Consider the following 22364-nt stretch of genomic DNA (forward strand, 5'->3'; position numbering starts at 1 on the left):
AGAGTTTACTTTCAAGGTACACGGAACGAGAATTTTGATAAAAAGAACAGAGGCAACCGAACATCTCTGCGCTCGAAGAAAAAAATTCAAAAAATTAAATTGTTTCATAAGTCTACTTATCAATATCGAAATAGTTTCTCAACCTGGCAGCAAAGACAACCCCATTGAGTCCACAACTTAAAAGCAAAAAATTATAACCCTAAATGGCTTGACGACTACATAAAACGTTCCAAAAAAATAAGTAAACTGGTCTCAGAAATGACAAAAAATTGACATTTTGACCAAAACCTAGAAGCAAAGACAGTATGCGATGTTTCAAAAGTCGGACTAGTGAACATCTTTTTTAAAGGATGAGGACCAATTTGCTTCAAAAGCAGGACTTAGAACAAATTTCTTAAAACGGGTGGGTACTAACTTCCTAAGCATCAAGGTTTTTGAAGTCACACTGAGGAAAAGTGCTCAAACTACGAATTGGAAATAGCAGGAGTAATTTGGTCTACGAATTTCATATCTACGGAAAATCCTTCAAGGTTGTAATGGACCACCAAATTCTTTAATCGCCTTCAACGCATTGAGCGCATCTGAAACATCAAAGACAGTGCAATCAAGATTAACCAGATGCGTTGATAGGTTGCTACCATTCCACTTCGATATCAAACACTTGGCGGGGGCAAAATGGGACTAATTGACTAAGTGTCACAGAATTCAGTCAACCTGGCTCTACACGCGAGAAATTATGACTAGGATTAATGAGAATGGTCCCTAAAATTAGCATTAGATGTAACAGAGCTGAGAATTGAATTATACAACGTTACAAATTTTTCACTTTTTGAGATGGGAGAAAGAACGAACACTGAGGATTAAAAAACACGCGGGTACAAAATTTCCGCCATTTGAGATGGAAAGAAGACCGAACACTATATCCACTAACTTAGCTCAAGCTAGCAACCAAAACCATTTGAATTGGGTCAAAGTAAAACTAGCTACCGTTTCAGGCAGAAAAACTAGAGATGAATGACGTGGAATGCTGGTCCAAAGATTAGATCGTTTTTAGGCGCAGAGCATGAAGAAACTAACATCCGGAGAATGAAGCTATTAAAATCAGATATCCATAGAAAGCTAAAGAAATTAGAAAAACTTGGGACAAAAATTTAAAGGAAAAATTAGACAAGTAGCCCGAAAAACATACATCTCACACGCCGCTTGGTTACACACATTCGGGAAACAGCCTATGCTTCTAAGAAACAGAGCAGTTGCTTTCGTACTTAACCAAAAATTATATGGAAACTTCGAACCAACACTAAGAGATGAATTTGTCGAGTACAAGTATGACCGTCATAACAGGAGCCACGGTTTTTAAACATCAAAAATCTAGAGGCAAAAGCAAACCCCATCTTTGTCAAAACAACGGAGGTTCAAAACCACTGTGGCAATCCCACCAGAAAAATCACGGAAAAAAAACGAGAAGACAAACACAACAAGAAATCAGACCAACTGGTACAAAGTACAAGTAAGCAACAAGATAAGATCGGAAGAGGCGCTCTACGACAACACGTAACGTACAGATGACAGGAGGCGCCCCAAACCGAGAGAAACATAATTCACATTACCCGCATCATCGGCGTCTGACTCCGAAGTATCACCATCATCGTCACCATCCGAGAATGAGACAATATCAGAACCGGCTGACAAGAGAAATGAAACCAAAAGAATCAGCCACCAAAAAGGATATCGACGCGAATAACGACCGGACACTCAGCACAAAATTTGGGAACCCAGTGCCAATTTTGCACGTACAAAAAACTAAGCGGAGCAAAACAAAAAGTCATCGCCGAGTAAGGATGCACCACCACAAAAAACGTTGACAGCGGCTATGGCTACCCAGGAGTGCATAACATACCAAAAAGAAGTAAAAGCTCGCGGAACTTTTTTATTTCACTTGAACCGACAGCAGCAGCTACGGTTGAGGCAATTTCATCACCAGAAGTGATAAAACAGTCCACAGGTAGCGAATCAGACGGGACAAGCGCACAAGGAAGCGAATGCAGCGCCAAAGGATAGAAAAGAGGCCAGAAGAAAACACAAAGAACAAGAGAACAGAAACTGAAGAAGACGTGAGGGAAACATGAGTATAACTCCCCAAAAAAAAACTATGAAATCATTGGAATTTGGAGTGTGGCGGCGGGGGGGGGTCTTATCCATCCGGGTGGATATATATTTTATACTATTTTTTATCTGTAAGATAGCCATTCTAAGTTATTCGATGTGCTATATTATTTAAGTTTTGCCGTTAATGCCATGTTAATCTGGTGACAGTCACGGCAGCAGTAAAGTCGTTGATACTTCACAAAACGAAAGAGAGAGACCATTTTCCACGATTTGTTAATATTGATCAGTAAAAATAGACCTTCTATCGGAATCTGTTTCTACTTGAGAAAGATTAGGATTTGCCAAATGATAGAATACTCCAAATGGTAGTTACCAGCAAAAGCCGACCGAAGGCTAAAAATAAGTTTAACACACCCTCACATACACGTAAACACTTTCTCCCTTACGCACACACATACACACACACCAATTAGAACGGGGAGCATGCTGACCCTAACTGTTGCTCGAAACTTATTAATGAATCTATCAAATCTCGATAGATCCTTTTTTATAAAGAACTTGTATTTGAGTGTTCATTGATGAACAGGTTGATTAGGTATTGCACAAAAAGCCATTTTTTATTTCGTCCGTTTTTTTGTTTTCTTTTCAAGAGAAAACCTTAAAATTTGCTTAGGCTCAGTTTTGTTGTTTTAATCAACCCCCAAACTACTCAGTAACAACGAAGAAGCACGTTGATCTTATCTTTTTCCGCTGAATTTTTCTTTTCAACCTTTTTTTTTCTTCTTGCCAACTTCGATTCGAGTGTTTTTTAATGAGGTGATTTTGTAAGTTTTAATGAACACACAATTACATTTTTTGAGGCGTTTTTTTTTGTTTCTTCAGGAAAAAATCTAAGAAACTTGTTCATGCTTAAAATCATAATTGTTCCATTTGATTTTTGATTCTTCCATAGCTTATTTTGAATTAATTTTGAATGTGGATTATTTTTTGAACGTTTCAACAGGCAAAAAATACTTTATTTGACCGGTTTTCTTTGATTGGGCTTGTTCTAAAAAAAAATCAACACATAAACTTTGCAAAAAGGAAAGAGCTTGAACGAGATATATTTTTTTATGCTATCTGAAAAATGAAAAGAAGTCAAATTATTCGTTCAATTTTGTCGCAAGAAATTGTTCCGTTTACAAAACAAAATTGATTACTTTTTCCTATTTTTGCTTGTTTTCGAAACAGCTTAGCTAGAAATAACCAAATTAACTAACACTCTCACTAACTCCACCCTTTACCACAGTAAATGGAGGATTATGTTGAGGCGTACTTTTTGGCTCATAATTTTGATCCAATCATTTTTTCTCTTCAACAACTTGTGCTGAAATGTTAATAAAATAAATGATTGACTAATTTTCAATGAACAAAGGGAAGTCAATATTTTAGGTTGGGTGATTTTTCAAATTTAAGCGTGACAAAAAGTCTTTAACTTCAATCTTGCTTAACTTTGATTATTTAATTTTCTCAATGTTTGATACAGAAAAATTCAGAAGTGGTTAAACTTTAATTTTCCCAGCGCAAAAAATACAACTTATTTACCTAGTTTTTTTTGAACTAGCTCCACAAAAAAGCGCTGGTTGATTTTTTTATTTCTGGGCATAAAACTGTTGACTTTAAAACTCACTTCAGCTTAGTTTCTTGACAAGTTTTCGATGAGAAACCACAGCTGATCATGCAAACGATAGATAGATGTCTTTAAGATCTTCCGATTAGTTTAGTGCCTCACAGATCTTGTTTGGCTTATTTTTTAAACATTTGAATCAACTGTTTACAATCAAATTTGACTAGGCACAACAATGAAAAGCTCGAGTTTGCCATCTGAAGGTGTGGAACCAATCGTTTCAACTGATCAGTCAACCTCTTCGAGAAATTCAAAAACTTCGTCATTTTCCGATAGTTATGAGTCTCACAATGATCTCCTCCTAGTAAAAACGACTGAACTTTCACTGCAAGAGAAAAAGAGAACAACCAGAGTTTTCAATCAAAAGTTAGGCCTAAAACAAGAGTTAGGCCTAAAACGCCCAAGGGATCCAGTAAAACCTAATAACATCCCAGAAGAAAGTAGAGCAAAAACAACAACAACAAGTACGATTATTCTTAGCTTCATGTACCTATTAACTGAGTGTGATAAACCAGCCAAAGTATAAACCAATCAAAAATGTGCAAATTGTATGAATTAGCCGAAAAGTTACGTCGTTTGAAACCAAAATATTTAAGCCAGCCGAAAAGTAACATCATATGATTCAAATTTGCATAACTTTCGTAACTGTTATAAAATTATTACATAACTATTATATAACAATTACGCATTTTCGGATGGTTTATATGGCAGCTGGTGTATACATCGGCTGGTTTATGTAACACCATATTAGGCATATTCAATGAAAATATTGTCGGTTGAGTTTGTAAATTGATTAAGTGATTCAGAAAAAAAAACAACGACATAGTTTCAGTTTTTCAAACGATTGACAAACAAAATCAGGTGAAAAACACTAAAAGAAAACTCCGAGAGTCTGCAATTTTACGCCTTTTTTCTATGCAACCTCTGTGGTGGAGCTGCAAAGTACTGACTAATAATGTTTGTGATATTTGAAAGTCCTGTTATAGTACCTGTTTTACAAATTTTGTACCTAAATATGGATGACGAACGGGAGAGCGACAGTATTTAAAGTCAAGTAGTATAATTAGAGGTTTCAAGTAAAAAAATTCTCAAAATAATTCCCAGTTTAAATAAGTTGAATACTTTTTTTAAGGATTTTTGAAATTTTTGGACTTCGTTCCCCAATTCTAGATGTTTTGAAGTTTTTGAGCAATTTATCTTTATTTACAAAAAAAAAATTAGGGCATAATTTGTTTCTAATTGCATTTCAAAATTCGACTGACGTAACTAAGGGTTGTCATTTTGAAATAAAGAGTGCAATGATATGAATAACGATATTGTGGACTTAACTTGCCTCGTTTTTAAACAGTAACATTCCACATAAAATCTTAGCCTCGGATGTAGGCTTAAAAATTTGTGCCTAAACTTGCATCGGTTTGCTGTCCTAGAATTCTTGCAATTTGTTGCTATTTTTCTGAGAAAATCAGAGTTTTGGTATTCTGATTTCGGCCCGTTTTGGACCGCTTCAGTCCCATATGGTAGATAACTAGATTTTTAGCCAATCATTACAATGGAAAAATAATTCAGGCCAATCAAAATTGAGTATTTAACAATCTCTTCAAACTTGATTGTTTCTTAAACTTGATCAAATTCAGAAAAATCATTTTTAAGGAGGCATACATTTCCAAACTTCCCGCAATGAATACGCTTTGGAAAAAACTCTGGATTACCGACATAAGTAAAACGTACACAAAACTTTAAAAAAATTCTCAAATCTGCACATATTATACTTGTTTTAACCGACTTTTATTTATTTATTTTGGCTTCTATTTGTGCATAAACTTTTCAATGAATCACAACTTCTACTGATTTTGATTAGTTGAAACTTTCCTCATTTGGTCGCTCCATCATGATTTTTGATGGAATAATTTAGAGTTTTGCATAATAACGCAAAAGATGTTTTTTTTTCTTGATTTAACCACAAGTTTTGAGGCCCACAACTGAAATTTTTTTTATCATAATCGGAAACCCCTGTCTTTCTCAGTTAATGATCAAATTACATTAAACCTAATAATGTTGCAAAGTTTTTAACTTATGAAAGTCACTATTGAATATTCTTTATTGCCAAACCTCTATAAATTTCAGAAACAAAATCGTACTGAAAGTTTTAAAATACATAATTGTGGAAGAGTTTTTCAATTGATTCGAACTGATTCTTGCAATTTATGAAAATTTTCAAAATTATATTTTTAAAGAATTTTTGTTTAAAAAGTTTCAAAAGAACACAAGACACTTTCAGCAGCAAACAAAAAAATAAAAAGCAAATAAGAAAATTTCAAAACCAAAACAAAACTATAATTCAATTTACTATAATTTATAAAAACCCTACAATTTATATACCTTAGTTTTTTAAATTTCAAGTGCAAAATTACTAATCATTTAAAAATGAGTATCTTGAAAGGTTATTAAATACGCAAACTCCACTTTTTAAGTTTCTTAGTTTTTTTATGAAACAAAAATCTAGTTTATTGCTGAACCATGTGTAGATCTTCTCGTGGTCTTCCTGTAAATGACCAGCAAAACTGCACTCCTAGCTAACTGAGCGCATTAAAACTGGTCTATGCGAAATTATTGCTATTTGCATCTACTTTTCAGTTTTGCAAGAAATGATTCCGACAAAAATCAGTTTATAGTTTCAGCTTCAAACTATGTGCTAAATGTTGTAATGGAAAATGATGCTTCAATTGCAAACAAAATTTTTTTCAAACAAGTGAAGCGGAGAACCTTGTTGAAAAAAGGCTGAAAAACCAAGCTGAACCGAAAATTTTGCATGTCTTGATGAAGGACAGGTAGAGGCAAGCAGATATTTTTTGAATTTGTTATACTGATGCGCGACGAAATGCGTGATTCCAAAAACTGGATTTTGCCCAAAACCAAAATAGTTTGTCTACTAAAATCATTGAGTGAAAATTTTGGAATATCTCTTATCAAAATTTAAGGAGTAGCAGCTGTTGCAGGAAAAATTGCGCAATCGCTTGATTCGATTGAATTTTTAAACTCAGATTTGATAGGGTACTTTTTAAGAAAATTCTAAAAAACTGTTCAATTTCAAAAATTTGACTTTCCTAAATCTGCATTTTTTTCCTGCTAAAAGTAGGTAGTGGCCGGTAAAGAAAAGAAGATTCCCAAAGTTGATTTTTTTCCATTGAACGCTTAAGCTGAGAACTAAGCGGTAATTTTCGAGTAAAAAAACTTCCAAAAAACCGTAAGAGATACAAAACTTTCACTTGTTTGTAGTCCATAACTTTTTTTGGACAAAACTGGGCTTAGAAACTTTTAAAGATAAGTTTTCGACAAACTGTTTTGTCGAATTAACCTATGATATCAAATTTAGCAGGATAGTTATCAAAATTTTTTTAAAAAACTGTCAACGAACCAGATAGTTAAAACTTCTAAAAGGCATAACTATATTTTTATAAAAATTGGGACTGGACGCTTATGCAATGAGGATTTACCTAACCTTTAATTTCAATTGAACCCATAACACAGGTTTGTTGGCATAGTAGTTCTCGAGAAAAGCTAAGAAAATTAAAAAAACGGTCAAAAAATTGTAGTATTTTAGTCTGCAAAGGGGCTTTCCACAACCCATTCTATGGATTGAACCCAAATTGCCAGATATGGGAGTGTTTTTTTTTGGTAAAATTTAGAAATTGTTTTTTTTTCCGACCACAATAACTTTTTATTTAAAAAATTTGTGAGTGGCCGCTCATCCAATATAGCTTCAGTTTATCCGTTTTTCCCATTAAAAGCACAACCTCAGGTTTGGAAGGTTAATTTTGATAAAAGTTTTAAGAAATTCAAAAAGACAGTCAAAAATTTCACTTTTCCGAGGGCCATAAAATTTTTGTGTCAAAACAATTTGGGTGTAATCGGGTATGCAAAGGTGTGTATTTTGTTGACAAAAATCAAGGAATATAGAAAAAAAAGCTCAAGAAAAGCTCAGAAATCAAAAAGATAGGGGAGTCTATTTTTCGGTGAAATTCATGAACTTAAAAAAAGCTTAAAAAAGCCATTTTCGAGGACCATGACTTATGCGTTAAAAAATGTGAACGCACGCTAATTCAGGAGAGTTTCCCATTATCCGTTATCACCGTTAAACCTACAATCTCAGGTATGGGTAGTTAGTTTTCGAGAAAATTCAAAAATATTCAAGAACTTCACTACTCCGAGGGCCATAAGTTTATCAGAAAAAAAGACCTTTTTGGCTTTGACGCTTACGGTGAGGCGCTTTTCAAATCCGCTTTTCGAAGTCATTGAAACAAAAATCTCAGATCTGAAAAAAAGGGGTCAACGAGCTCGAAGAAAGATAGAAAATATTTTTTTTTGGTACTTTTCCATTCTTTGAGTTCTGTCGTAATTTTTTTAGAAACTAACGTTCCGAAGTTTCTTTAAATGTATATAAGAGAAAACTTCTATCACAAAAAATAACAAGCCCAACGGTAGTCAGAAAATCAAACAAAATGAATTTCAATTGAGACATTCGAAGTGAGCTGAAATCACAAATTTGACACTTTGGACACTAGGCAATTAATTTAACGCCCAGAGGACAAAAATCTCACGCTTTCATTTACTAATCTGTCGATATGCCTCTTGACTATGCTTGCATTTTCACTGCTACTGCAGGTAGAGCAGTGGTACAAAATTGTGAAGAAGTTTGCCATGGATTTGAGTTGATCGAGGCTTTGCAAATACACTGATCTTTGCAGCAATTTGTTTTATCGCAGTTGCGAGGAAGGAATATCAAGCGAAGGAAGATGACTTTATGCGTACAAATTTCATAGTATGTTTGTTCAGCGGCCACTTTACAAGATTGACTATTTAAAGTTATCGCTGTCAATTTATCTTTTTAATTAACTTCTATTAATGCTTCTAATTTAACATCAACTTATTTATTGCTCAATAAACGCGTGTGATATCAAAACAAAAACTGAAGAACTTCGTCCCAAGAGGATTTAGTCCTATGAGGGGTTCAATACTCGGGGATTATATGCGGTGGGATTTCATCCTGCGGAATTTAGTCCGCAGAGGAATCAATTTTGATCGTAATTGAGCAATTCGAGGTTTTCTTTATGCTCGTTTGGTGTTTCATGTTCTCTGCGCGCTTATGCCAGTCCTAAAATTTAATCTTGATGTTAGTGCTAGAGGTTCGTATATACAATTTACAAAACTTACATTCAACCAATGCATCAATATAATAAGTTGATATTTGGAACTGCTACTAAAACTTAGGTTTTGAAGACAATTTTAAGTTTTGTTACATCAAGGAATTGCATATATGAGATAAACAGTCCTCCTTCAAACTGCACACCACTAAACTGTGTTAACACCTGCATAAAAAATGAAATATTGGAGTTAATAACTAAAACCATAAGACGGCAGCACCCATGCTTAATAATCAATAAAATAACCAGCAAACGAGAAATTTTTGACACATTCTCAAATACCAAACGAAAAATGACGAGCCACAAGAAAAAACTCAAAAAAAAGGGTTCGTTCATTATTTAATAATTTCTATGCATTAGACAAAAAAATTAATTGAGGACTCACTGAACTGTCTAAATAGTCAATTAAATTCAATTCTGCATCGCATACGAGATCTTTTCATTTGCGACAACGAGTTTTTGATGAAAGTTTTTTGTTAATAGAAATTCGACTGCATTCTTTGTTGTTTGCTTATGAAGACACCACGCGATAGGCAGCTAACTGGCCTTTTTTGGTGTTTTTCCAATATGGGATTTTTTATATTGTTTTGAGTTATGTTAACAATAATCAAGTATGTTCCCTTCTTGAAAACGAACTTATTATGACTATTAAGTTGCTGCATGATAAGCTATCAGCATTTAACATTTAAAAAAAATCTTGATGCACTAAGTTTCGTCAAATGTCAGTCAGGCCAATTTTGAACCAATATATTTTGTTTTAAGCCCAAAACAGCTGTGTTCAATTTTTTAGATTCAGATTCTGTTTTCATACCTGATAGTGAAAAAACATCTGACAACAGATTCAATTCGGAAAAACGAATTCAACATAACAGCCACAAAACTATCAACACCAGATATTGCAATTTAGAGCAAAATTTAAAAAAAAAAACAACCAGTTGAAAATCATACACTTGAAATAGTTGAACTTGTTGCAATGTTGTTTGAATTGATGAATAATTTTGCCTACAATTCGTAAATATCTAAGGCCAGTGGATATTCTTTTTCGGCAATAACGTCAATGATTTTTTCTGGCTGGCTCTCAGGTTCTGTAGTAATTGTTGAAACTAAAAGTTTCTCCTTTTGATTTTCCTTTGCTGTGATTGACCTGATCGAATCGGTGCTTCGGTTTGGACTCTCTTCTGCTGAATGCAATGACGACTCTTCTACACATATAGATTCAGTGGTTTCTGCTTTCCTTAAGGAGCGAGAAAGCTGCTCTGCATTATTCTGTGTGTCCCGGGTAAAAACCCCATTGCAGTGACTCATCATTGTTTTGGGTTTTCCTTGGATTATATTTGACGGTTGTTTCTCTTCGTGAATTACACTTACATGTTTTTTGAGACTGTTGGAGCGACTGAACCTTTGATGGCAGATGTGGCATTGGTATGGTTTCACACCCGTATGCGTCCTCAAGTGTCTATTACGATGAGAAGAGTGAGTGAATCTTTGACCACATACATCGCATGCAAATGGCTTCTCTCCAGTGTGAATGCGCTTGTGTATTTTAAGATGGCTTCTCTCTGTGAACCTTTGCACACATACATCGCATGCGAATGGCTTTTCTCCAGTGTGATACCTTTTGTGTGTTTTGAGATGATGAAGAAGTGAGAATCTATCTCCGCATATATCACACGCATAAGGCCTCTCACCAGTGTGAACTAATTTGTGTCTCTGTAGATGAGGTTGCTGGTTGAATGTCTTCTCGCATATTTCACATACAAATGGTCTCTCTCCTGTGTGAATTCGCATATGTTTTTCCAAATCTGCAGCACTGCTACATATCTTACCGCATATTTTGCATTCTTTATTACGCACACTCAGAGATTGCAGAGATCCCCTCAGTGAACTCTTCTGGCTCCTTATAGATCCTTTCTCTACATTCAAAATTTAACCTAATAAGAGATATAATTTTGAACAATGTTAGCTAAACACCTAGATACATCATAAATGTTACTCAATTGCAAAAAATAGAAATGAATACAGGGGCGGATTTAGGGGGGGGGCGGGGGGGGGGGGGCGGACGCCCCCCCCTCAGGGATTCGACCACCTGCCGACCCAAAGGGTCCCCCCTTTGGTACTTTTTAAGAAATCAAATTTTTGCCGACCGACCCTAAAAATTTTCTAAAGGCGCCTTCGGCGCTAATATATACTAGCTTTGAGGGGGAGCGCGCGCCAAAAAAACGCGATTTTTTTTGTCAAAATTTTTCAAAAAGTGCCTAAAAACGCCTTTTTTGACCTGTTTTTTCAAAAATTTGCCTGCGGCGCAAAAAATTTGGCCAAAATAGGGACAAAACTGTGCTTTGGGAGAGCTCGAAAAATCAATTTGGTCGACCTAAAAAAAAAAAAAAGGTCGTCAAAATTTTCGAAAATTTTTTGAAAATCCGCCCCCCCCTCGAGAAAATCCTAGATCCGCCCCTGAATGAATATCCCAATTTATGCTCTTGTAGATTTCAAAGATCTTGTTACAATCTGAATTACTGTGGTTATTATTGGAATTAATACAGTGCTGATTTAAATTAACCGGACAAAACGCGTTAAACTTGAAATTTAAAACGCGTTTTCTCAAATTAGGTTAAGTTTAGGTGAAAACTTATGAAGACAGGAGTTGCTTAAAATTTTTGCAGAATTAATATGGTGTAATTTGTTTTGCAAAATTCGGGCCCAAATTTATACCCCAAAAATGGGATTTTTTTCTTTTCTTAATTAATCAAAAATTACGCCAAAAAAACCCAGCCGATCACAGACATAATTATATCAAAGAAAACGCTTTACGTAGCCCAACAAACTTTAACAAGGGTTTATTCACCAAAACATTGTTTAAGTTAATTAATTTTTGTTTGATAGACAAAAAAGGTCGTTTTTACTATATAAAAACCAATTTTTTATTTAAAAACAATTTTTAAACGGATTGCAAATTTTTTTGAGAATATTCCCTTTTTAAAGTTTGTTGGGCTACGTAAGGCGCTCTTTTTGATATAATTATGTCTGTGATCGACAGGGTATTTTCAACGTAATTTTTGATTAACTAAGAAAAGCCAAAATGACCCATTTTTGGGGTAAAATTTTGGGCCCGAATTTTGCAAAACAAATTACATCATATTAATCCTGCAAAAATTTTAAGCAACTCCTGTCTTCATAAGTTTTCACCTAAACTTAACCTAATTTGAGAAAACGCGTTTTAAATTTCAAGTTTAACGCGTTTTGTCCGGTTAATTTAAATCCAGCACTGTACATCTGAAACTGAACTTATAAAAACCACTGATTGCCAGTTGGCAACCCCACCAGCTTAATGACGTGCATTATCGGTTGTGTACAAAAGAAGAAGCCCAAAGACTAAACAAATGAAAGCAAACTTCAAAAAATAAACATCAAAATATTTTCAGTTGACTTTGTTTCTTGATTTAGTTAGCAAACAAATAAATTACCAAGCACGCATTGCAAATAATTTGATATAGCTTTTATAAATTAAGATTTTTCAAGGCAGCAATTCAAAAAAAAATTGATGTGAAAAGAAATCGCACAAAGAAGGATCAACACGATTCAAAAAATTTATTAAAGCAGGTTATTCAAAATACAAAACACTAATAATTGAATTTGTTGGAACTTTGATGACGTGAACAGATTTGCAATACGTTTTTTTGAGTATTCACTTCATGTTATGAAGATTTGACAGACTTCATGCTGTTTTGGTAACTTGAACAGGATTGCAAAATCTATTACGCAAGTTGTTGAAAAACCTACACAATGAAGTTGTCTCGAATTCAATAACTGACATCGTTAAAAGCTAGCTAGTCAAAGAATGATCTTAATACGAGTTCGTCGATGATTAAGCTAGCTTTAGGTTTAGATGCTCCTATGAAAATCCGGATTTGCTTATAGAACAGTCAGCGAAAAAACTTTTAAAATCAAAATTTACCGTTTATGATGTTTTACAAAGACAAATATCAAGAACTTGTTTTCAACAAAAAAACCAATGAGCCGCCTCAAGAAAACAAACGTAACTGATAATGATCAAATTATCCAAAGTTTGAAAATAAGTCGCTGAAAACATAAGCCACTACCAGCAGTTAACTTCAGGTTTCCATGTTTATGATTCTGTGTCGTATTCAAAAAAGCCTCACTAATAATTTTGACGTTAGAGCAAAACGAAAAACGGGTGTCTAATGTAAATTGTGTTCAAACTTTGAGTAGAGGCGTGTTGTATCTTCGTGAGGTAATTATTGATACTTAGAAAAAGCAAAAAAATGAAACCTGGTCATGAGAAAAATCTGAAACAACCATAATCGACCATAACTCAAAATCAGAGGGATGAAAATTTCACATTATGGGGTTGTTTTTCATTTCGACTGTATCAATAGTTTCTATTCTACAATGAACACCAGTAATAAACAGAAAAAAATCACTCAATTTTCTGCTCCCTAGTGTGGACAGGCTTAACCCCCCACCCCCTCCAAAAACGACGTTTGTTTTTTCATAAAGAAAATGCCGCGCCCCATACTGCAATTGTGACAAAAAATATTTACGAGAAGATTTTTCGAATAGCCCCCTATAGCCCTGACCTAAACCCTATTGAAAAGGTTTGGTAAAGGTTCAAGAAAAACTGGCTTTACATCCACCAGAACTGCAGATACAACCCAAAGATTTCGAAAACAATGGTTTTCTTTGATAGAAAAGTACGCAGAAAATCTTGCCCTAAGTGTGCCTAGCAGACTTCGGAGTGCGATTACCCGCCGTGGTTACAGGTTCCGAGCTAAAATTCTGCTTTATAAAAAAAAATCTGCTATATAAACGTTCGTCGTTTAATTCTTTTTTTTTTCGTGAATGTCTAGACAATTGGCCTTTTTAACTAATTCTGACGCCTTAATTAATTCATTTTTTTCGTGACTATCTAGACAATTACTATTTTAAATTAATTTTAACGCAAACAGTCCAAACTTTTGCAAGCAACCTGTTTATCTGATTTTGCCAGCAACCTGTTTGTCTGATTTTTTTAAAAGCAAGAAACTGTTAGCGATGAATATTTTTGTATGTCGAGCTTTTCAGAAAATGAAACTTTAATTATCCAAATTATTATTTCAATAAATTCAAGTTGTTGATAAAAACAACATTTTTCCAGAAAAAAGTCGAACTAAACAAAGATAGCAGGTTACTGTGCAAGTAGCACAGAATGTTCCGACCATAATCTATAGAAAAACTCGGGTTAGAACATTTTTCTTCCAAATAAGTGTAGTGTTTTCTAGCTCTGCTTGCTTAAAATTAAATGTTAACGTCTTCAATTAGGCATAATTAAGCTGTTGTAAGCCTGCTCGCTTACTTTATTCGCTCGGACGAAAAATCAAAACTTTCAAACCGGTTTTTCTCGACACTGGGAATTTTTTAATGTGGTTCGAATCACGACTGAAAGCGCTTTAATATGATATATCACTCACCCCAGTCCGATGATTATTTATGATACCTGATTTTGCGTGAAAAATACAAAGAAAAAAACTAAAACACACCCGAATACTAAATTCCTCCCCATTTTCAATGGTCGGAACATTAACAAAATATTTGAGTGCCTTGATAGTTGTGAACAATTGGCACAAAAATACGGTGGAGCACGCGTTTCAAAGCATAACACGAACAAACAAATCGAAAAGATTTTGAATTTATCTTTTTAAAGAATAAAGGTATAAAATAACGACTGGGGTTAAGAAAACTTTAAAGGAATTTTCAAAAATCTTATTTCTCAGCAAGCTTTCCAGAGAATGCATTCAGTTGATTTTATCCACTTCAACTGCTTCACAAAAAAAAATAAGAATCTACTCCAAGAAAACAGTTTTGAAACTTTTCGAGCGGCTTAATAGTAGCTTGAGGAGGCGGTTTAAAAAAAATGAGTTTGCCCTGAACCTAAAAAGCAAAAAACTATTCAAGCAAGGACGTTTAATCTACTGCAAGAAAGTTCTTGAAGCTTTTAATGGTTCAAAACATTTCAGTTTTTGAAGTAAATTATTTGAATGACTCGTTTTATAACATGAAACATTTCGCTTGACAGCCATAAACTTATCACTTATAACATTGAAAAAGGAAAAATTTCACTTGTTTCTACTGTTGAAGTGTCTTAAAACAAGTAGTTTATATGAAATATTTCGTGAACTTGAAACTGTTTGATATTTTTAGGTGTTTTGTAAAGCAAAATGTTAGAAGCAAGCTATTAGAATAAAAAAGCAAAGAACAAAACATCTAGACATTTCCATTTGTTTTCGATAGCTTGAAGTAAAGCGTAAACAGTTTCAGTTTTGCAAGCAACCTTTTCTAAATGATGAACTTTTTTTCAATTTTCTTTTGCTAGCTTCGAAAACTTCAGAACAAATCGAGCCAGTCACTCAAGCAAAAATGTTAATTTTCAAATCATTTGAAAGCAAGATGCGTTGAGCAAAAATATATATTTTTAAGCGAGCTCTTCGAAGAGCGCAAAATAACTTTTAAAATTACTTTAATAGCTTGAAGATGTTCGCAAAAATAGAATTTTTTTCAGGTAAGAAAGTTAAACTAACAAAATGAAAGCATTTGAAGTACCTTGATAGTTGTCAACCAATTGCAAAAACATACACGAGTTCAAATTGATTTTGTGACCAGCTTTTTAATGAGGGTGTAAAAGAACTCATGGTGTTGAGAGAGCTTAAATGGCATCATCTTTTACAGAAATCGATTTTTATCAGTTTGAATTATTTCTCGAAAAAAATCTACTCAAAGACAAAAGCATTGAAACTTTTCAAGTGGCTTGATAGTTTGAAGCGGTTTACAGAAAATAAGTTAATCGTGAAACCTTATCAACTTGAAACCTTATCAACTATCAAGCCACCATTTTATAAATTGAGCGTGCAATCTTCGATGAATTATAGACCTAAGTAATCAAAAATTCTCATATATTTCGAAACTTAACTACAATGGGTTTTCATTTTCACTATACTTGCAAGAAAAAGAAACGCCTCATTTTCACTAATCCTTTACATTTGACCCAATTCTGATGACATAATGAGTTGAAATGCTGCATGGTGAACAAATTAACAACTCAAAATACAACTTTTTCATAATGTTCATCAAAAAATCACGCATTTAGCCATGATATCTTGCAAAGCACAGTGATATCTTGCAAATCCGCGGGAAGTGTAATGGAGCCAAGGAAAGATTTGACGTGCCCGACTAGAATGCGACGGTTTTCCTAGTACCTAGTTGGAGCACTTAGTTTCAAAAATTTTTTTTTTCTTATTTACTGGGATATTTACCATGATGTAAGAAAAACTGAGCAACAATAGCAAGATATACCAGCCAAATAGTTGCACCATCAATTAACTTGAGCGCCTTAATTAGTAATACAATATTGCATCTTTAGTTTATTAGTTTTTTGATATTGTTTTTATATGATCAAATACTTGAAAAGTGGTTTCTGATGACAATATCAACAGTTATAGATTAATTATCTTCGTCGACCTCAGAAAGATATTGCAAACTACTTGACATTCAATATAATTCATTCTGCCTTAACCTAAATAAAGCTTTTTTAAGTTGAAATTCATCTGAAGCATCTGGAATATTCATGCTTTTAGCTTAAACATTGTCCCCAGCGACTTTCTGTAACATTTTCCCCAATTCTCTTGAATCGCATGTCTGTAAATTGAATTAAAAATCAAACTCTTAAAAACAGCTAACAAACATCTCTTTCATAACTGCCACTTCGATCGCTTCAACTCTTTTTAACGGTATCAGGACTATTTGCCCCAAGTCAATTGGCCCTATGCCAACTTGTCCTATACTAACTTGCCCTACATGGCAACTTGTCCTATGCCAACTTGCCCCACATGACATTTTGTCCTATGCCGCTTTATCCCATACTTAACACTTTTACTTGATTCATTGATGTTCAAGTTGAAGACCAGCAAGTGCTAATGTACACTGGACTCGTTTCGAGATAACAAAAGACTCTAATCGAAAATATTCGAAGCTGAGCCTAAAAAACCATAATTTTTGGTAATTACACGCCAAACTTTGACAATAATCCACAATTAGCGCCTTTGAAACAAAATGAAACACAGCTATTCTTTCATTTTGCTTCATTGTTTACCATTTCAACGAAACAAAGGAACGCTAATTATTTACGGACACGATTTCACAAAAAAGCAGACGACAAAAGCTAATGAGCACTGGAGATGCGCAAGATACAGTTCACACAAATGCCGCATGCTCGCCGTCACAGCAGGAGATGAACTCGTCTCAACAAAAAATGAGCACGGCCACGATGTTACACCTGGGAAAATTGAGGCAAACCAGATCATGCATCAAATAAAAAAAGAGGCCAGGCAGCAAATTGTACCTGTTAATAGTAGTATAATTGCTACTTGTCTCCAGGAAGTAACTGATGAGAAAGCTGTTCAATTATCCTTGCCCAGTCGTGCAGCAATAAACAGAACTCTTAACCGTCAGAAACAGAACTTGGTCCCGTCCTTGCCAATCATTAAAGACAGGCATTTCATAATTCCGAAGGAATATTCTGTCTCTGATAACGCGCAACCATCGAGGATCCTTCTAGATTTTGAACGAGCTGCCGTAAACGCTTTTACAAGTGCGTTTCCAGAATCTTCAATCAAAGGCTGTTACTTTCATCTCTGCCAGGCCTTTTTACGCAAAATTAACGAGCTAGGCTTAAAGAAAGCCTATGAAAACAACTGCGAGCTAAGCTTGGCACTGCGTTTAATACCCGCTCTCAGTTTTGTTCCAACTGATTTAGTGGAACAATCGTTCGAGAGCGTCATTGAGGAGATTGAGCATGTGGCGGACAGATTAGATCTTGCGCAAAGCCTGTCAGATAAAATTGACGAACTGGCCTCATACTTTCAGAGAAGTTATATAAAGGGCGAAACAATAGGGCAAAACAGCAGGCAACCGTTATTCCCTATGAGTCTTTGGAACCATTCCCAAGAAGCAGCGGAAGGCTTGATACGAACGACAAACGCCGTTGAAGGTTGGCATCTTGGAGTGACAGCCTTATTTCAAGGGAGCCACCCAAGCCTCTACACTTTCTTGAATAAGATTCAAATGGACTCAGCAAACCAGAAGTTCGACATTTTGAAGGCTATGGGGGAACACAGAATCAAGGCCGGAAGAAATATCGGGACATTCATGAAAAAATCAAAAACATTTCTAGTAATTTCAACAAAGACCATGTTGTTGACTATTTATATGCACTAGCTCATTTAACTCTTTCGTAATTTTTAAATTGTCGGCATAATTTCCACTTAATTGTCGGCATTTTCTTGCATTTTTAATTGATTTTTAAAAAATCACCACTTTTTTAACTTATAGCCATCGTACAGGGTCCAAATTTTGAGAGATGATAAAGGCCAATACTGCAATAATTTTGCTCTTTCCCTCACCCCACCCCCTAATCTGGTTAACTCAGTATAGGGGGGTTTAAGGGGCGAGGCAGTACATGCGGTTTTCCATTTCATTGATTTCATACTAAAATTTTTTGACTTCTTTAAGTTTTGAACTCTTCGACTTCTTGATTAAGAATGTTGTGCACTATTAACTATGCTATAGAAGCTTACAAAATCAGCAATCAATCTTTTGAAATATTTAACTCGACATGAAAGTTGCATTGAAATTTTGCCGCTTTCATTTTGTTCATGCATGCTTTGAACTCATTTTGATTCAGCGCATGTTTAAATGATTCCGCATTTTGTTTCAAGCTTAATTGTTCAACAAAAAAGTCTTTCATCTTTATGCCGACATTATGTACTACGAGGATATCAAAGAATATGGGGCAAGTTTCATTTTTTATTATATGGGACAAGATGGCATTGGACAAGTTGTCATCTGGGGCAAGTTGGAATCGGGCAAGTTGGGCTGGGACAAGTTGACTTGGGGCAAAATGACATGTAACCTTTTTAACTGGATTAGGCAGACTATGAAAAGAACTTACTAGAGCTCTGCGAGCAACTTTGCGCTGCTGTTGATGCCTCCGTTATTTTCTTAGCAGGTATTTTGATTCTGTACTTTTCTACAGGTCTTTTTATGTGCTTTGCACAGAGGCAAGGCCTTCCAAATACTTCGGGTTCGATTTTGTCAAACTCTTTTTTGCAGCTTACTTTGCCTGTGCCTTGTGTCTGGTGTTTCATTCGGTAAAACAAGCAACTGTAACACATTTCACATCCCTCGCATTTGTAAACGCCCGCGGGTAATTCCTGTGGTTCACCCTCCTCCCCGTCATCTTCACAACCCAACATCAAGGCGTAGTCATCTCCGTACCAAATTAACAACTCGTATCCCGGTCTGATATCTTTGTAAGTTACATAGTAAACTTCGTGATTGATGCGGACAGCTCGCAAGTTTGTTTCACTGTGGCGTCTAGCGTTATTCACATACCTAAAAGAGGCCAATCAGTTGAAAAAAAAATTACAACTAAATTTTCAAAATCAGAACCAGCGTTGCCTAATATTATCTGACAAAAATTGTTGCAAAACTGGAAGTTTATTACGCTTGAGCATCAACGATAATCAACACACCGCATCCAATTAGCAAACGAAGTATCTCTAGCATCCATAAACCCCATCGCAACATCCCACGCATAATCTCCATCCCTTGACTCCCATCGCTGATCCATATCATTACGCAGTCTCCCTTCATAGGGCCCAAACACAGTTCCCTTTTTGAGAAATACATTCGAGTATACGCCAAGTCCCGCATTTTTAATACCACTATTGCAAACAGATAGTTCACTAGGCGCTGTTAGCTTGGCTCTGTTTTGGACTGATTGAGGGACTTCCTTGTCTGGAATGTAGTTTAGCTCTATTCTGTGTAGTTCGCATATACCATCGACAGTGAAGCCGTCGCAATCAACGCAATATTGGGGATTTCTTTTCTTCTGCTTGGTTTCCTTGGGTCCTAAATAAATAAACAGCCTTACAGCGTAAATAGGAAGACAATCAGAACGTTTAGAAATTATTGTTGATGACTAATGAATGCCCTTCAATTTCAGCTAAATTATCGTATGCTTTGATTAATAAATTCATTAATACAATGAGACAATTGTAAGCTCGCCATTTGGGTATAACAATATTTTATCGAAAAGAGCCGCATTTTTAACCTGGTTTAAATAGGGCAATTAATTGAAGGTGTCTTTAACTTGAGGTCTTCACCTATTTTTAAAATTCGTGACAGTAGTCGATACCGACAGCGAATCAATATGGAAACAAAAACCCTGCGCTTGAACAAACAGAGTTCATAAACATCATTAAAAAACGCTGAGAATCAATAACCGAGCGGCAACGAAGGCGACAAAAATTGAGTCGACATTCGTTAGGCCGAAAACCAAACTGTAGTGAAAAAAATTATAGCTATCAAATTTTAAAAGTGAAAATTTTAACAACCCATCCCTCTTTAAAAAATTCACATGGATTATAAGTTGACTAAGCCGATACAACATAAGCTGAACACGTTCAACCGAAAAAACATATTCAAAAACAGAGTTGAAATTTTCACAAACTACAGAACAACGCTCAATTATAGTAAAAAAAACTGTCTGAATAAAGAAAACTTGAGAAGCAACTCCTTAAAAAGCGTACCACATAATTGCTTTGTTAAAAAACAGAAAATCAACTGACACAAATTAGGAAGAAAAAAGCGCAAACTTCAATAAATATATTTGAAAAAACTAATTACTATCTATTAAGATCTAAAAGATAGTTTTATTTGAAACTTCGGGAATTTAAGCTTGTGAGTTTGTACCTTTTGCACATAAAAAACACAATAACTTTTTTGAGAATGTTTGTTAAATTTATCCCCCATACGCTATGTAAAGAACAAAGTGATCGATTTCGCATTAAGCTAAGTAATCAATAGACCAAATAGCATGCCTCAATCAATTTGGAACGACTTCTGAAGCGGAATGAATCTCCGCTTACGAATTAGCACGAAATATATCGCGCGTTAAATATCTATCCTAAATTGGCAACCTTTAAGCCCCCATAACTTAACAAAAAATGATCGCATGTAAAATATAATTTTAAATCTGAGCTGAGGACAGCAATAACCTTCGAATGATTTTTGAAAATTCCGTCAAAAATTGCTGAAGAAAAAGCATAAAACAGCAATACTTTTCCAATTAGTTTTAAAAACTCCGTCAAAAATTGCGAGAGAAAAAAACCACCCAGAGCACAAATGTTCCGTCACTTTCATCGAAAGTCGGAACAATAAAGAGCATATTTCAAGAAAAACAAAATTTAGCAGATAGCATGCCATAAATAGGACTTTCTAATAAGTTTTCAAACATTTTATTTCAGTAGAGCTTTTTTTGCTACAACAGTGGCAAAAAAGCCTATTGAAAATTTTTATGGTTTGATCAGTGTTAAGAGTAACAAGACTGCTCGTATAAGGGCGAAGCCCTGAATATTCCCACTGCCTTTTGAGGTTTATGGAGCAGTTATAACAAAAAAAAATAAATGTAATAAAATAAAATGAAAAACTTTTTTTTACAAAATTTGAATTTTTTTTTTAATGAAAAACATCTTCCCAGACGCCATATAGAGTACAAAAGGATAGATTTCGCTCCTTGTAACAACTCAATTATGGCAAATAAGCTTCTTTCAACCAATTTGGAACGATTTCTAAGACGGATTAAATATCCGCTTACGCGTTAATATAGCGCGAAATATTAATTGTCCCAAATTGGCCAAAATGGCAATCTTTAAACCCCCATAACTTTACGGAAAATGGCCACATGTGAAATATCTTTTCAAATTTAAGCTCAGGGCAACAATAGCTTTCGAATGATATAAAAAATATTTGTCAAAAATGGCTAGTTAAAAAGTCAAAATTTGTCTGAAGAAAAAAAACCCACCCCGAGCACAAATATTCCGTTACTTTCGTATCGAAATTCGGAACAATAACATATTAACAAAGAGGTCACGAGATTAATCGGCAAAACTTTAAACGTAACTATAGAAAAATTCTCGGCTTCTTGTAAACCCAATCTAAGGTAAACTGTATGAAACTCTGTGCTAAATTGGATTCGCAAACCGATTAAATCTTCGTGAATTTCTTCCAGAAGCGAGTAGGGAATGGCATTGTCTCTACACGTCCGTCTGGGCCTTGATGTGGTCTCAACTGGAGTCATATCTTGATTAATTAATTCATTTAAGCTAAACTGTGCAACATCAAACTCGTCAAAACCCACGTTCTTTTTAGCTCTTCGCTTACTCATTCCTAGAGATCTTGATTTAGGCTGAAATTTAAACTTCAAATTGATGTCTCGACACAGAAAAGTTAAGTAATTTTTTAGAGCAGTTGGAATCACGACTGAATAAGCTTCA

The 22364-nt window shown here is 34.8% G+C and overlaps 2 protein-coding genes across 2 annotated transcripts in view; one reads left to right on the forward strand and one right to left on the reverse strand.

Moving 5' to 3' along the window:
* Window positions 1-22364, forward strand: part of LOC134852180 (oligosaccharyltransferase complex subunit ostc-like) — a 506030-nt gene that overhangs the window by 86365 nt on the left and 397301 nt on the right. The gene's annotated exons all lie outside the window — the stretch shown is intronic.
* On the reverse strand, window positions 9918-22255 carry LOC134851393 (histone-lysine N-methyltransferase PRDM9-like). The gene is made up of 4 exons (XM_063867454.1): window positions 22037-22255; window positions 19560-20008; window positions 18977-19419; window positions 9918-10889 (listed from the first exon to the last, which is right to left on the reverse strand). The coding sequence occupies exons 1-4, from the start codon at window positions 22253-22255 to the stop codon at window positions 9979-9981; spliced, it is 2022 nt and encodes a 673-aa protein (XP_063723524.1). The 3' UTR covers window positions 9918-9978.

Source organism: Symsagittifera roscoffensis, chromosome 7 (assembly GCF_963678635.1).
Source record: "Symsagittifera roscoffensis chromosome 7, txSymRosc1.1, whole genome shotgun sequence".
NCBI lineage: Eukaryota > Metazoa > Xenacoelomorpha > Acoela > Convolutidae > Symsagittifera > Symsagittifera roscoffensis.